At 43.1% G+C, this 13,679-nt stretch overlaps 1 protein-coding gene across 2 annotated transcripts in view; it reads left to right on the top strand.

The window, feature by feature from the left end:
- LOC139542688 (collagen alpha-1(VII) chain-like) overlaps positions 1 to 13,679 on the top strand; it is a 100,718-nt gene that overhangs the window by 44,987 nt on the left and 42,052 nt on the right. For both annotated transcript variants that reach the window (XM_071348440.1, XM_071348450.1), the window contains exons 39-56: positions 659 to 685; positions 830 to 883; positions 1,049 to 1,120; positions 1,203 to 1,262; positions 2,209 to 2,244; positions 2,370 to 2,414; positions 2,510 to 2,545; positions 2,827 to 2,871; positions 3,074 to 3,109; positions 3,263 to 3,298; positions 3,480 to 3,512; positions 3,646 to 3,717; positions 3,935 to 3,994; positions 5,680 to 5,715; positions 5,898 to 5,978; positions 11,077 to 11,112; positions 11,758 to 11,802; positions 13,563 to 13,634. In XM_071348440.1, the coding sequence (XP_071204541.1) occupies positions 659 to 685; positions 830 to 883; positions 1,049 to 1,120; positions 1,203 to 1,262; positions 2,209 to 2,244; positions 2,370 to 2,414; positions 2,510 to 2,545; positions 2,827 to 2,871; positions 3,074 to 3,109; positions 3,263 to 3,298; positions 3,480 to 3,512; positions 3,646 to 3,717; positions 3,935 to 3,994; positions 5,680 to 5,715; positions 5,898 to 5,978; positions 11,077 to 11,112; positions 11,758 to 11,802; positions 13,563 to 13,634 (882 nt within the window). The remainder of the gene's footprint in view (positions 1 to 658; positions 686 to 829; positions 884 to 1,048; positions 1,121 to 1,202; positions 1,263 to 2,208; positions 2,245 to 2,369; positions 2,415 to 2,509; positions 2,546 to 2,826; positions 2,872 to 3,073; positions 3,110 to 3,262; positions 3,299 to 3,479; positions 3,513 to 3,645; positions 3,718 to 3,934; positions 3,995 to 5,679; positions 5,716 to 5,897; positions 5,979 to 11,076; positions 11,113 to 11,757; positions 11,803 to 13,562; positions 13,635 to 13,679) is intronic.

The following is a 13,679-nucleotide window of genomic DNA, read 5'->3' as shown; positions in this document are numbered from 1 at the left end:
GTCGGGCGGTTGCGGATAAGTTATTAGCAATTGTGGGCGGTGAACAAACAGCTGACCTGTGCACCACTAACAGGCACCTCATCAGTTCAAGTTCAATTCAAGTTGCTCCCAAAAACATGTCCCCTTTTCAAAAGTTCTCAGATGGTTCTAACTTGGAATAGTTGAAGTGCTGTGAGGGATGTTCATATATCTTTTACTTCCTCATGTAAAATATATCTTCACCTTAAGAGTAACCCCCCAACAGTATGGCTGTGATATGATAATGTGGGATTACATTTTAGATTTCTAGGTTCGTTTCATTCTCTGCCTTTGAGTATATCTGTCATCATCCTCTTTATGTTTTGATCTTCCACCTGATCATGCCCTTCCATCAGTTTCCTTGACAACCAGCATCTTTAGACTTGGAGAGGCCTTGATGTTTCGTCATAGTGCAGTAGACGGGCATTGTGTGTGTGTTTCTGTGGGTGTGAGTGGGTGTGTGTTGGTGCACGTGTGCGTGTCTAGAATTCAAATGTATTCCTATACTGGGATGTAGAGTCTGCGAAACTACAAAGCTCAATCACTAATCATTTCTATCTCTCTCTCTATCCCTCTCTCTCTCTATCTCTCTCTATCAATCTCTCTCTCTCGCTCTCTTCCTCTCCCTCTCTCCTTTCAGGGAGACAAGGGCAGCACCGGAGAGAGGGTGAGTCGTACAGGGCTATCCCTAGCTTGTCTTGTAGATTCATTGCATATATCTCTGGAAGAATGATGGAGCAAAATGATTATCACCTCTCTGTTATCTTTCTCTGTCTCTCTCTGTCTGTGTGTCTGTTTGTCCTGCTGACAGGGACCTCCAGGAGTGGGCAGTGGCTTGGCTGTGAAGGGGGAGAAGGGATCACCGGTAAGCTCTGTCAATCACTGGACATGTGTCATGTGTGTCTTTTTGTATATGTGCCTGCATTTGTATCCTGCAGATCTCTGGGGTGATAATTATACTGTACACGTCTATGGTTTGATGTCATAACTGACTTATTTACCATATCTTATTGTGTTTTGTTGTGTTCAGGGGTCTAATGGAAACCCAGGAGCTCAGGGTCCCAGAGGATTTACAGGACAACAAGGAGCCAAAGGAGACAAGGTTGGTACTGTGTGTACGCCTGTGTGTGTACAGTACATATGTGTGTACTGATAGTGTGTACTGAATGTTTTTTATGTTTCAGGGGGAGAGTGCAGAGGGGTTGCCAGGACTGGCTGGGAAGGCAGGAGAGCCTGGTGATCGGGTAGGATACACATTTACATACAGTGCATTCGGGAAGTATTCAGACCCCTTGACTTTTTCCACATTTTGTTACCGGAAAAGTCCTTTCCCAAACTGTTGCCACAATGTTGGAAGCACAGACTCAACTAGAATGTCATTGTATGCTGTAGCGTTAAGATTTCCCTTCACTGGAGCTAAGGGGCCTTGCCCAAACCCTGAAAAACAGCCACAGACCATTATTCCGACTACACCAAACTTGACAGTTGGCACTTTGCAGGTAGCGTTCTCCTGGCATCCGCCAAACCCAAACGGACTGCCAGATGGTGAAGTGTGATTCATCACTCCAGAGAACGCTTTTTAAGTGCTCCAGAGTCCAATGGCGGCGAGCCACTCCAGCCGACCCTTTGCATTTCACATGGTGATCTTAGGCTTGTGTGTAGCTGCTCGGCCATGGGAACACATTTCATGAAGCTCCCGACGAACATTTATTGTGCTGATGTTGCTTCCAGAGGCAGTTTGGAACTCGGTAGTGAGTGTTGCAACCGAGGACAGACGATTTTTACGCGCTACGCGCTTCAGCACTCGCCGTTCCCGTTCTGTGAGCTTGTGTTGTTGCTTCTAGACGTTTCCACTTCACAATAACAGCAAATTTGACGAACTAACTTGTTGGAAAGGTGGCATGCTATGACGGTGCCATGTTATGACGGTGCCACGTTGAAAGTCACTGAGCTCATCAGTAAGGCCATTCTACTACCAATGTTTGTCTATGGAGATCGCATGGCTGTGTGCTCGATTTTATATACCTGTCAGCAACGGGTGTGACTGAAATAGATGAATCCACTTATTTGAAAGGGTGTCCACATACTTTTGTACAGTACATACATGCTTACATACATATCTTTTTACTGTAAAATGAAGGACATACTCAAGTCATGTACAACATATTCCAACACGTTTGTGTGTTTTAGGGTCCCCGTGGGCCTGCTGGAAGCATTGGACTCAAGGTTAGACAATGGAAAACATTGAATCAAATCTCCATGTTTGGGACTAGAATGTATGATAGAATGTATATTTGGGTGGTTGGGTGGGTTTGGGTGGATGGATGACCCTACTCTCTCTGTCTTCTCAGGGGGACCGGGGCCAGCCAGGTGAGCCTGGATCACAAGGTGACAGGGTGAGTATGGATACAGCCCCTCTAACCCAGTTAGACTGCTGCTGTTAAACTGGTTTGTCTGCTGTGGGTTGTAACTGACTGTGTTGTCTTTCCAGGGGGAGAGAGGACCTGCTGGCTTGGCAGCAGAGAGGGTGAGTACAGTACCATGCATTTGGTTATGCGTCTTTTCACTGTGACCTTGTTCATGACCATTAAGCTAGATATTGTACAGCTACAGTATATGAATGTCACATTTGTTTTCCATTTTCATGTGTTCACTAGTATTTATCCTTATCCTTGCTCGCTCACTTTTACTCCTACACTGAACCGAATCCATTTGTATTAGCATGAAGGTCACAGGTATCGGAAATGCCTGCTGAGGGTTGTCATGCAGTGTGTTGTTCTGACCACAGTGTGGCGCTGTGTGTTTCAGGGGGAGAGTGGACAGCCAGGCTCTACAGGGGCTCCAGGCCTGAGGGTGAGTAACCATGTCTTACTGTACCTCTACATGATTTGAGTCATTTTCACATCGTGACCCACCACTATTGATTGATGTTGTTCAGTTATAGGATTTGATGATACATGCAGAGGCTTTAGATATTTGTGATATTTTATTACAATGCGTGAGTGTGTGAGTCATGTGTGTGTATGTGAGTAAGTGTGTGTTGACTTGCTCACAGGGTTTGCCTGGCACCAGTGGACTACCAGGGGAGAAGGTGAGGCTAATACAGTCTGACTGACTCTCTGATCATTTAAAGTGAATCTCCACAAAATAAACATGAGTGAACTATGTAATGTAATCAGAACAATGACATCAACTAAACATAGATGAACATCAGATAAAAACACCCTAACCTATCTGTCTCCAGGGCAGTGAGGGCGCTAAAGGAGAACCTGGCCGGAGTGTGAGTCACATCATACATGGTTTATTTTGATGCCTCATCATTAGATGGACCGATATGATTTATTTTTATGGATTTTTATGGAAGTACTTCTCTACAGTAATTGAAAAGGCAGAGATCAGTATTGGTCAGTATTGGTCAATGTAATGATATTTCCTCCTTTTGTATATTTCTACACATCCAGGGGCCAGGATTAGGTGGGAAGAAAGGTGAACAGGCAAGTTTCCCACTTTTACTTCCTCATACTTCCCATCTCCATATTAATGGTTGATATTTTGATGTACTGGACACAGTTACAACACTTTCTCCATAGACTCATTCTCTCTTCCCCCTCTCCTCTCTTTCCTCAGGGTGAGCCGGGTCTGCCAGGTGCAGAGGGGCCCAGGGGCCAGAAGGGTGATCCAGCCCAGAAAGGTGAAAAAGTGAGTTGGTACCCACAGGTTACATGATGGTGCGCTGCATGAAACTGGCACTCCATGCCCTTCGGTGGTGTGTGTGTGTGCTCGGCATGTGTGTGTATACAGGGGATTTAATGATGTTCTCTATGCAAGCGGGTATCAATGTTTTATGCTGTTCATCTGTCTTTCTGTTCCTCACTGTCTCTCATTCTCTAATTTCTCTCCTCTTTCATTCTTCCAGGGTTCCCCAGGTACTGGCTCTCCTGGCCAGGCTGGATCTAAAGGAGAGCAGGGGGATCGGGTGAGTTCAGAGGAAGCTGTGATAATTTATCAGTCTTTATCTAAGCTACAAATCCAATTTTTCTTTATTTTTTTCTATATTGTAGAATAATAGTGAAGACATCAAAACAATGAAATAAGATATGGAATCATGTAGTAACCAAAAAAGTGTTTTATATTTTAGATTCTTAAAAGTAGCCACCCTTTGCCTTGATGACAGCTTTGCACACTCTTGGCATTCTCAACCAGCTTCACCTGGAATGCTTTTCCAACAGTCTTGAAGGAGTTCCCACATATGCTGAGCACTTGTTGGCTGCTTTTCTGTCACTCTGTGGTCCAACTCAACCCAAACTATCTCAATTGGGTTGAGGTCAGATGATTGTGGAGGCCAGGTCATCTGATGCAGCACTCCATCACTCTCCTTCTTGGTCAAATAGCCCTTACACAGCCTGGAGGTGTATTGCGTCATTGTCCTGTTGAAAAACAAATGGTAGTCCCACTATGCGCAACCAGATGGGATTGTGTATCGCTGCAGAATGCTGTGGTAGCCATGCTGGTTAAGTGTGCCTTGAATTTTAAATAAATCACTGACAGTGTCACCAGCAAAGCACCCGCACACCATCACACCTCCTCCTCCATGCTTCACAGTGGGAACCACACATGCGAAGATCATCCGTTCACCTACTCTGTGTCTCACAAAGACACGGCGGTTGAAACCAAAAATCTCAGATTTAGACTCATCAGACCAAAGGACAGTTTTCCACCAGTCTAATGTCCATTGCTCGTGTTTCTTGGTCCATGCAAGTCTCTTATTCGTGTTCTTTAGTAGTGGTTTCTTTTCAGCAATTCGACCATGAAGGCCTGATTCACGTAGTCTCCTCTGAACAGTTGATGTTGAGATGTGTCTGTTACTTGAACTCTGTGAAGCGTTTATTTGGGATGCAATTTCTGAGGCTGGTAACTCTAATGAACATATTCTCTGCAGCAGAGGTAACTCTGGGTCTTCCTTTCCTGTGGCGGTCCTCATGAGAGCCAGTTTCATCATAGCGCTTGATGGTTTTTACTGCACTTGAAGAAACTTTCAAAGTTCTTTACATTTTCTGGATTGACTGTCTTAAAGTAATAATGCACTGTTGTTTCTCTTTGCTTATTTGAGCTGTTCTTGTCATAATATGGACTTGATCTTTTACCAAATAGGGCTGTCTTCTGTATACCACCCCTACCTTGTCACAACACAACTGATTGGCTCAAACTCATTAAGAATGAAAGAAATTCCACAAATACATTTTTAACAAGGCACACCTGTTAATTTAAATGCATTCCCGGTGACTAACTCATGAAGGGGTGGTAGGTAGCCTAGTGGTTAGAGTGTTGGGCCAGTAACCGAAAGGTTGCTAGATCGAATCCCCGAGCTGACAAGGTAAACATCTGTCGTTCTGATTTGTTTAACATAGTTTTGATGTCTTCACTATTATTCTACAATATAGAAAATAGTCAAAATAAAGAAAAACCCTTGAATGAGTAGGTGTGTCCCAACTTTTGACTGGTACTGTCTCTGCAGAAAGCCCCAAAGGTATATTGTAAAACATATGTATCATTCATTGAGCTTCCCTGTGTAGCTGCTGAAAGATGCTCAGCATGTAGGTCATGTCCTACAGACTCAGACTGACAGTCTGTAAACACATAAACCTGTTCTTTCCCCTCTAGGGACTCTCTGGCTTAGCTGGAAGACTGGGGATCAAGGTGAGACACATGCCTTGACTGGCTTTTGTCTTTTTTAAATTTGAACTTCTATTTAGTATTTCTATTGTGTCAGTGTTGCTTTCTCATAAAGTAATTTGTACATTCTTGTAAGTAATTCTTAGCTTTCTTATAGTAAAACTATTGTGTCGTTTCCAGCTGATGTGTTCCTATTGGTTTTGTAGGGAGATTCAGGTGAACCAGGAGAGAGAGGGGAGACAGGACGAGCCGGACCCGCAGGAAAGAATGGCATCCCAGGGAAAGAGGTCTGAGACACTACCCATTCGACCCTGGAGCTTTTCACCTCTGCCAAACCCCTGCATGTTATACTATCACGCACCCAATGCAAATCATCCCTGTTTCAATAGTAGTCACTTACTGCGCTAACGACCTGTTATCACTCTAATACTACTACTCTGACAAAATACAATAGCTATAACATAATAGTAGTATAGTTATAACAAACTCTGCTGCTTCACTACTGGGCCCATTACCTTTTTACGTCTACACTTTTATTTCTACAGTTCAATCAACCTAGAGCAGTAGTCACCAACCTTTTCTGAGCCAGAATCACTTTCTGAGTCGAAATGCAACCCGAGATCTACCGCTCAGATTTCTTTAAAAACATGACTTCAAAAATGTAAGCCTATGCAACATTAACCAACTAAAAACAGTTCTGCAGCGATGAGGTTCGTGCAGTAGGCTACAGGACCAATATAGTCGTGGCCAAAAGTTTTGAGAATGACACAAATATTAATTTTAACAAAGTCTGCTGCCTCAATTTGTATGATGGCAATTTGCATATACTCCAGAATGTTATGAAGAGTGATCAGATGAATTGCAATTAATTGCAAAGTCCCTCTTTGCCATGCAAATGAACTGAATCCCCCAAAAACATTTCCACTGCATTTCAGCCCTGCCACAAAAGGACCAGCTGACATCATGTCAGTGATTCTCTCATTAACACAGGTGTGTGTTGATGAGGACAAGGCTGAAGATCACTCTGTCATGTTGATTGAGTTTGAATAACAGACTGGAAGCTTCAAAAGGAGGGTGGTGCTTGGAATCATTGTTCTTCCTCTGTCAATCATGGTTACCTGCAAGGAAACACGTGCTGTCATCATTGCTTTGCACAAAAAGGGCTTCACAGGCAAGGATATTGCTGCCAGTAAGATTGCACCTAAATCAACCATTTATCGGATCATCAAGAGCTTCAAGGAGAGCGGTTCAATTGTTGTGAAGAAGGCTTCAGGGCGCCCAAGAAAGTCCAGCAAGCGCCAGGACCGTCTCCTAAAGTTGATTCAACTGCGGGATCGGGGCACCACCAGTACAGAGCTTGCTCAGGAATGGCAGCAGGCAGGTGTGAGTGCATCTGCACGCACAGTGAGGCGAAGACTTTTGGAGGATGGCCTGGTGTCAAGAAGGGCAGCAGAAAAGCCACTTCTCTCCAGGAAAAACATCAGGGACAGACTGATATTCTGCAAAAGGTACAGGGATTGGACTGCTGAGGACTGGGGTAAAGTAATTTTCTCTGATGAATCCCCTTTCCAATTGTTTGGGGCATCTGGAGAAAAGCTTGTCCAGAGAAGACAAGGTGAGCGCTACCATCAGTCCTGTGTCATGCCAACATGAGACCATTCATGTGTGGGGTTGCTTCTCAGCCAAGGGAGTGGGCTCACTCACAATTTTGCCTAAGAACACAGCCATGAATACAGAATGGTACCAACACATCCTCCGAGAGAAACTTCTCCCAACCATCCAGGAACAGTTTGGTGACGAACAATGCCTTTTCCAGCATGATGGAGCACCTTGCCATAAGGCAAAAGTGATAACTAAGTGGCTCGGGGAACAAAACATCGATATTTTGGGTCCATGGCCAGGAAACTCCCAAGAACCTTAATCCCATTGAGAACTTGTGGTCAATCCTCAAGAGGAGGGTGGACAAACAAAACCCCACAAATTCTGACAAACTCCAAGCATTGATTATGCAAGAATGGGCTGCCATCAGTCAGGATGTGGCCCAGAAGTTAATTGACAGCATGCCAGTGCGGATTGCAGAGGTCTTGAAAAAGAAGGGTCAACACTGCAAATATTGACACTTTGCATCAACTTCATGTAATTGTCAATAAATGCCTTTGACACTTATGAAATGCTTGTTATTATACTTCAGTATTCAATAATAACATCAGACAAAAATATCTAAAGACACTGAAGCAGAAAATGTGGAAAATTAATATTTGTGTCATTCTCAAAACTTTTGGCCATGACTGTACATTATCACTGCATTTTGGCTACGCTTGAATTGCCCTGCCAATGTTGTTCTTTTCAGACCATTTTGACATTATATTTCAAAATTGTAGGTATATGATCACACTGGTAATAGATCGTTTGTTGTATTACTTGTGAGGCACAGCTGAGTGAGCATAATAAATTGCTTTTTTGCTGGACTGATGCCCTGCATCAGATGGTCAGTCTGAGGGGAGGGAGGGAGCAGCGGTGAGGCTGTCTCACCCGACTCACCGTCCCGCCTCTCTCCCTTCCTCCATGAGAAAAAGGACAGACTTTTAGCTGATGGCAAAACTTAAGTCACACTGCATTATTTCTGCTTTATGCACCAATTCATGTTGTTACCCCTATGACCAGAGAAAGTGAAATATTCCTTGATATAAAAAAAGACACAAGCTGCCAATAATAACAACTTAAACATAGCCACGGGAAGTAGGGATGCTGAGGTTGCTGCAGCACCCCCTGAAAAGTCAGAATGTACATTTTTGTATATATATATTTTAAAAATTCTTACAAAAGTGGTGCACTGGGCCTTTACTAGTCCTGTATTAACAGATCGATGCAGGCAACATTTTTTTTGCGTCAAAGTTTCGGCAGTGCTGAAAAACAAATTAAACATGAACTTACTCATAAAATCAGCAGCTCTTTGCTGTATTCGTTGAGTCTCTCTCTAGTCATGGTTTTAAAGGTTTTCAAATCTATTCGAGGCCTCTTTTTACAGTCTATAGTGCGAGGAAACTGTGCAGACACGGTAATCTGAGTTATCTGATTGGCCAGCGGTAGGCCTATAAGTGCACTTGATTTTCCCTCTGGGCCTGACAAGGGTAGGCGAAGTTCTACATGAAATGGTTAAAAATGGGAACATTTGCCTTCCTGGCGCTAGGGCTGCAGAATCAAGTGCATCTACCACCAACAGCGTGAAACAATTAAAAAAATAGGAACGCAAGGCTTTATCGGTGGGTTTTTTACAGAAATGTTTGGTGATCGACTAGGAATGGCTTGGAGATCGCGATCGACCGGTTGGTGACAATTAAACTATTAGTATGTTATTCAAGACTGTACCACAAAGGGAATGAATGTCATACTGCCATTCCAGTGCAACTAATAACTATACTAATACAGTGTGTCTAAATCTGACCTCTTTGTTGTGTAAGTATTGTTATGATATAACGATGACCTAACCAGTCATATAAGACTTTCTTTCTATCTCTCTCCCCCTCATACCCTGATGACACTAGAGGTACATCACCACTAATGACTATTACTACAACTACTTTTTGGAATAATACTCAAACAATACTACTGCTACTACTACTACTACTAAGTCTATTTCATGTCTACTGCAATCTCTTTTCTGTATACAGTGCATTTGGGAATTATTCAAACCCCCTTGACTTTTTCCCCACATTTTGTTACGTTACAACCTTATTCTAAAATTGATTAAATCATTTTTTCCCCTCATCAATCTACACACAATACCCCATAATGTCAAAGCAAAAACAGTTTTTTAGAAATTTGCGCAAATCTATGACAAATAAAAAACGGAAATATTACATTTACGTAAGTATTCAGACCCTTAACTCAGTACTTTGTTGAAGCACCTTAGGCAGCGATTACAGCCTCAAGTCTTCTTGGGTATGACACTACAAGCTTGGCACACCTGTATTTGGGGAGTTTCTCCCATTCTTCTCTGCAGATCCTCTCAAGCTCTGTCAGGTTGGATGGGGAGCGTCGCTGGACAGCTATTTTCAGGTCTCTCCAGAGATGTTCGATCGGGTTCAAGTCCGGGCTCTGGCTGGGCCACTCAAGGACAGTCCAATACTTGTCCCAAAGCCACTCCTGCGTTGTCTTGGCTGTGTGTTTAGGGTCGTTGTCCTGTTGGTAGGTGAACCTTTTCTCCCAGTCTGAGGTCCTGAGCGCTCTTCATCAAGGATCAATCTGTACTTTGCTCTGTTCATCTTTCCCTCGATCCAGACTAGACTCCCAGTCCCTACCGCTGAAAAACATCCCCACAGCATGATGCTGCCACCACCATGCTTCACCATAGAGATGGTGCCAGGTTTCCTCCAGACGTGACACTTGGCATTCAGGCCGAAGAGTTCAATCTTGGTTTCATCAGACCAGAGAATCTTGTTTCTCATGGTCTAAGAGTCCTTTAGGTGCCTTTTGGCAAACTCCAAGCGGGTTGTCATGTGCCTTTTACTGAGTAGTGGCTTCTGTCTGGCCACTCTACCATAAAGGCCTGATTGGTGGAGTGCTGCAGAGATGGTTGTCCTTCTGGAAGGTTCTCCCATCTCCACAGAGGAACTCAGGAGCTCTGTCAGAGTGACCATCAGGTTCTTGATGACCTCCCTGACCAAGGCCCTGCTCTCCCGATTGCTCAGTTTGGCCGGGTGGCCAGCTCTAGGAAGAGTCTTGGTGGTTCCAAACTTCTTCCGTTTAAGAATGATGGAGGCCACTGTGTTCTTGGGGACCTTCAAGGTTGCAGACATTTTTTGGTACCCTTCCCCAGATCTGTGTCTCGTCAGAATCCTGTCTTGGAGCTCTACGGTCATATCCTTCAACCTCATGGCTTGGTTTTTGCTCTGACATGCATTGTCAACTGTGGGACCTTATATAGACAGGTGTGTGCCTTTCCAAATCATATCCAATCAATTGAATTTACCACAGCTGGACTCAAATCAAGTTGGAGAAACATCTCAAGGATGATCAATTGAAAACAGGATGCACCTGAGCTCAATTTCGAGTCTCATATCAAAGGGTCTGAATACTTATGTAAATAAAGTATTTCATTTTTAAGTAATGCGCTAAGGAGTGTTCCAAACTTGTTTTCGCGTTGTCATTATGGGGTATTGTGTGTTGATTGATGAGGAAAATTTTTATTTAATCAATTTTATAATAAGGCTGTAACGCAACAAAATGTGGAAAAGGGGAAGGGGTCTGAATACTTACCATTGCCCTATGTGATGTTGTGGGGTTCAGTTTTAAAAGTTTGATGTATTTTGACTGTGTTACTGTGGTCAGTGTGGTGTTCTCCCCCTGTGATGGGACTGAATTATGGATCACTGTGTTTTACAGGGAGCCAAAGGAGACAAGGGCGATGAAGGCACTCCCGTAAGAAACAATCTCTCCTTCCAGCTCTTCCTTCCTGTGACAAACCATGATATCGCTTTTTCTTTCTCCCTCCCTCTCTCTCTCTCTCTTTCTCTCTCTCTCTCTCTCTCTCTCTCTCTCTCTCTCTCTCTCTCTCTTTCAATTTAAGGTCTTTATTGGCATTGGAAACATATTTTTACATTGCCAAAGCAAGTAAAATAGGTAATAAACAAATGTGAAATAAACTATTAATATATTTACTGTAAACATTTCACTCATAAGTTCCAAAGTTCGCTCGCTCGCTCTCGCGATCTGTTTTTGTCTCTATCTCTCTTTCGCTCACTCTCTCTCTGTCTCTCCCTTATTCCCTTATCTGATTCTATCAGTTCCATTCAAAGTGTTCCATGTTTGAATGCCACTTCTCTCTCTCTGGCACCCATTGTCTTTATTAATATTGGTGAGTGAGAGATGTGTATTATTGTCACATGATTCAGTCACGCCTCAGACCCTCTGCTCATCTGACAGGGGATTGGTGGAGACTAGAGACAATAGCAGACAATAGGATAGCATTTATCTGTTTCTATGTCTTCCTCACTTCCTCCTTCCCCTCTTCCTCTCCTCCATCGGTCTCTCTAATTTTCCGTTTGTTCTCGCTCTCTCCACCAGGGGGAGTCTGGACTCCCAGGGAAGGCAGGGGAGAGAGGACTTAGGGTGAGTAGTCACATGTCTGTGTCACATACAACCAATGAATGGTGTAAATGAATGGACAAAGCCATTGATCACATGACACAATTTATTCCAATAGCATATTGAAGCCAAATGAAGTCGGTTAAGATGGCGTCTCATGGAGACATAACATGCACCGTTTGAGCTACTCCAGGAATGGACGTTGCAGGCTAGCTCAGTGCTGTCGCCTCTCATTGTTGAAGGCCGACCGGTGTACTGCAGGCTGCCATGAGCAACTAAATTATCCTTATATCTTTTTCTGTGTCTGATTTTAAAAGATTCGGTGTAAGGACATACCATTTTTTGTACCATGCATGATTTTCAAAAAAATATAAATGCAACATGCAACAATTTCAAAGATTTTACTGAGTTACAGTTCATATAAGGAAATCAGTAAATTGAAATTAATTAATTTGGCCCTAATCTATGGATTTCACATGACTGGGAATACAGATATGATTTTTTGGTCATAGATACCATTAAAAAATGAGCCTTACAATGGGCCTCAGGATCTCGTCATGGTATCTATGCATTCAAATTACCATTGATAAAATGCAATTGTGTTCATTGTCCGTAGTTTATGCCTGCCCATGCCATAACCTCACCACCACCATGGGGCACTCTGTTCACAACGTTGACATCAGCAAACCGCTCGCCAACACGATGCCATACATGTGGTCTGCGGTTGTGAGGCCATTTGGACATACTGCCAAATTCTCTAAAAGGACGTTGGAGTTGGCTTATGGTAGAGAAATTAACATTAAATTCTCTGGCAACAGCTCTGGTGGACATTCCTGCAGTCAGCATGCCAATTGCACACTCTCTTAAAACTTGAGACATCTGTGGCATTGTGTTGTGTGACTAAACTGCACATTTAAGAGTGGCCTTCTATTGTCCCCAACACAAGGTGAACCTGTGTAATGATCATGCTGTTTAATAAGCTTCTTGACATGTCAGGTGGATGGGTTATCTTGGCAAAGAAGAAATGCTCATTAACATTTGAGAGAAATTAGCTTTTTGTGCGTATTAAAAATGTCTGGGATATTTTATTTCAGCTCATAAAACATGGGACTAACACTTTACATGTTTGTTTATATTTTTGTTCAGTGTAGATTTACACAAAGATTGACCATGAAGATTGCCATTTTTCCATTCACTATAATGGGGGATCCTGTTTTCTGCTTACAATGCCTGCAGTACCGCAGTCGGCCTTGAATTTCCGTGGCTTCAATGAGGGGGGGCACTATAAAACATTTAAAAAACTCCCTTTATGCCCTCTTTTCAGAATCGTCTTGGTGTACTGTATATGGTGATTGATCACTAATGTAGGTCATGATCAATCAGTGAAATTGCTTATCCATATATTTATATATTCTTATTCCTTTACTTAGATTTGTGTATATTAGGTATTTGTTGTGAAATTGTTAGATATTACTTGTTAGATATTGCTGCACTGTCGGAACAAGAAGCATAAGCATTTCGCTACACTCGCAATAACATCTGCTAAACACGTGTATGTGACCAATACAATTTGATTTGATTTGATGAACCATGACCTACATGATATGAAGTGGATGTTTTGAGGACAGATGAAACCCTGATGAAGACCGCTTAGCTGTCGTTGATTAAATGCAGTTTTGCATCGGAGCCATCAGTGTGCAGCTTTTCCTTTCTTTTCTAATATGTTTTTAGGACTGCCATGGTAACTAAGCACAATCTGTGTGGGTTTTATCCCCTGTCCTCAGGGCCTTGCGGGTCAGCCTGGACGAGCAGGAGAGAAGGGAGACCAGGGAGACCCTGGAGAGCACGGACGAAATGTGAGACACATGTTTATGTGACAATGTGACACTCCTCTGACAGAT

This window comes from Salvelinus alpinus, chromosome 2 (genome assembly GCF_045679555.1).
Source record: "Salvelinus alpinus chromosome 2, SLU_Salpinus.1, whole genome shotgun sequence".
In the NCBI taxonomy this organism is placed as follows: Eukaryota; Metazoa; Chordata; class Actinopteri; order Salmoniformes; family Salmonidae; genus Salvelinus; species Salvelinus alpinus.
This window is presented reverse-complemented; position numbering and strand designations above follow the sequence as displayed.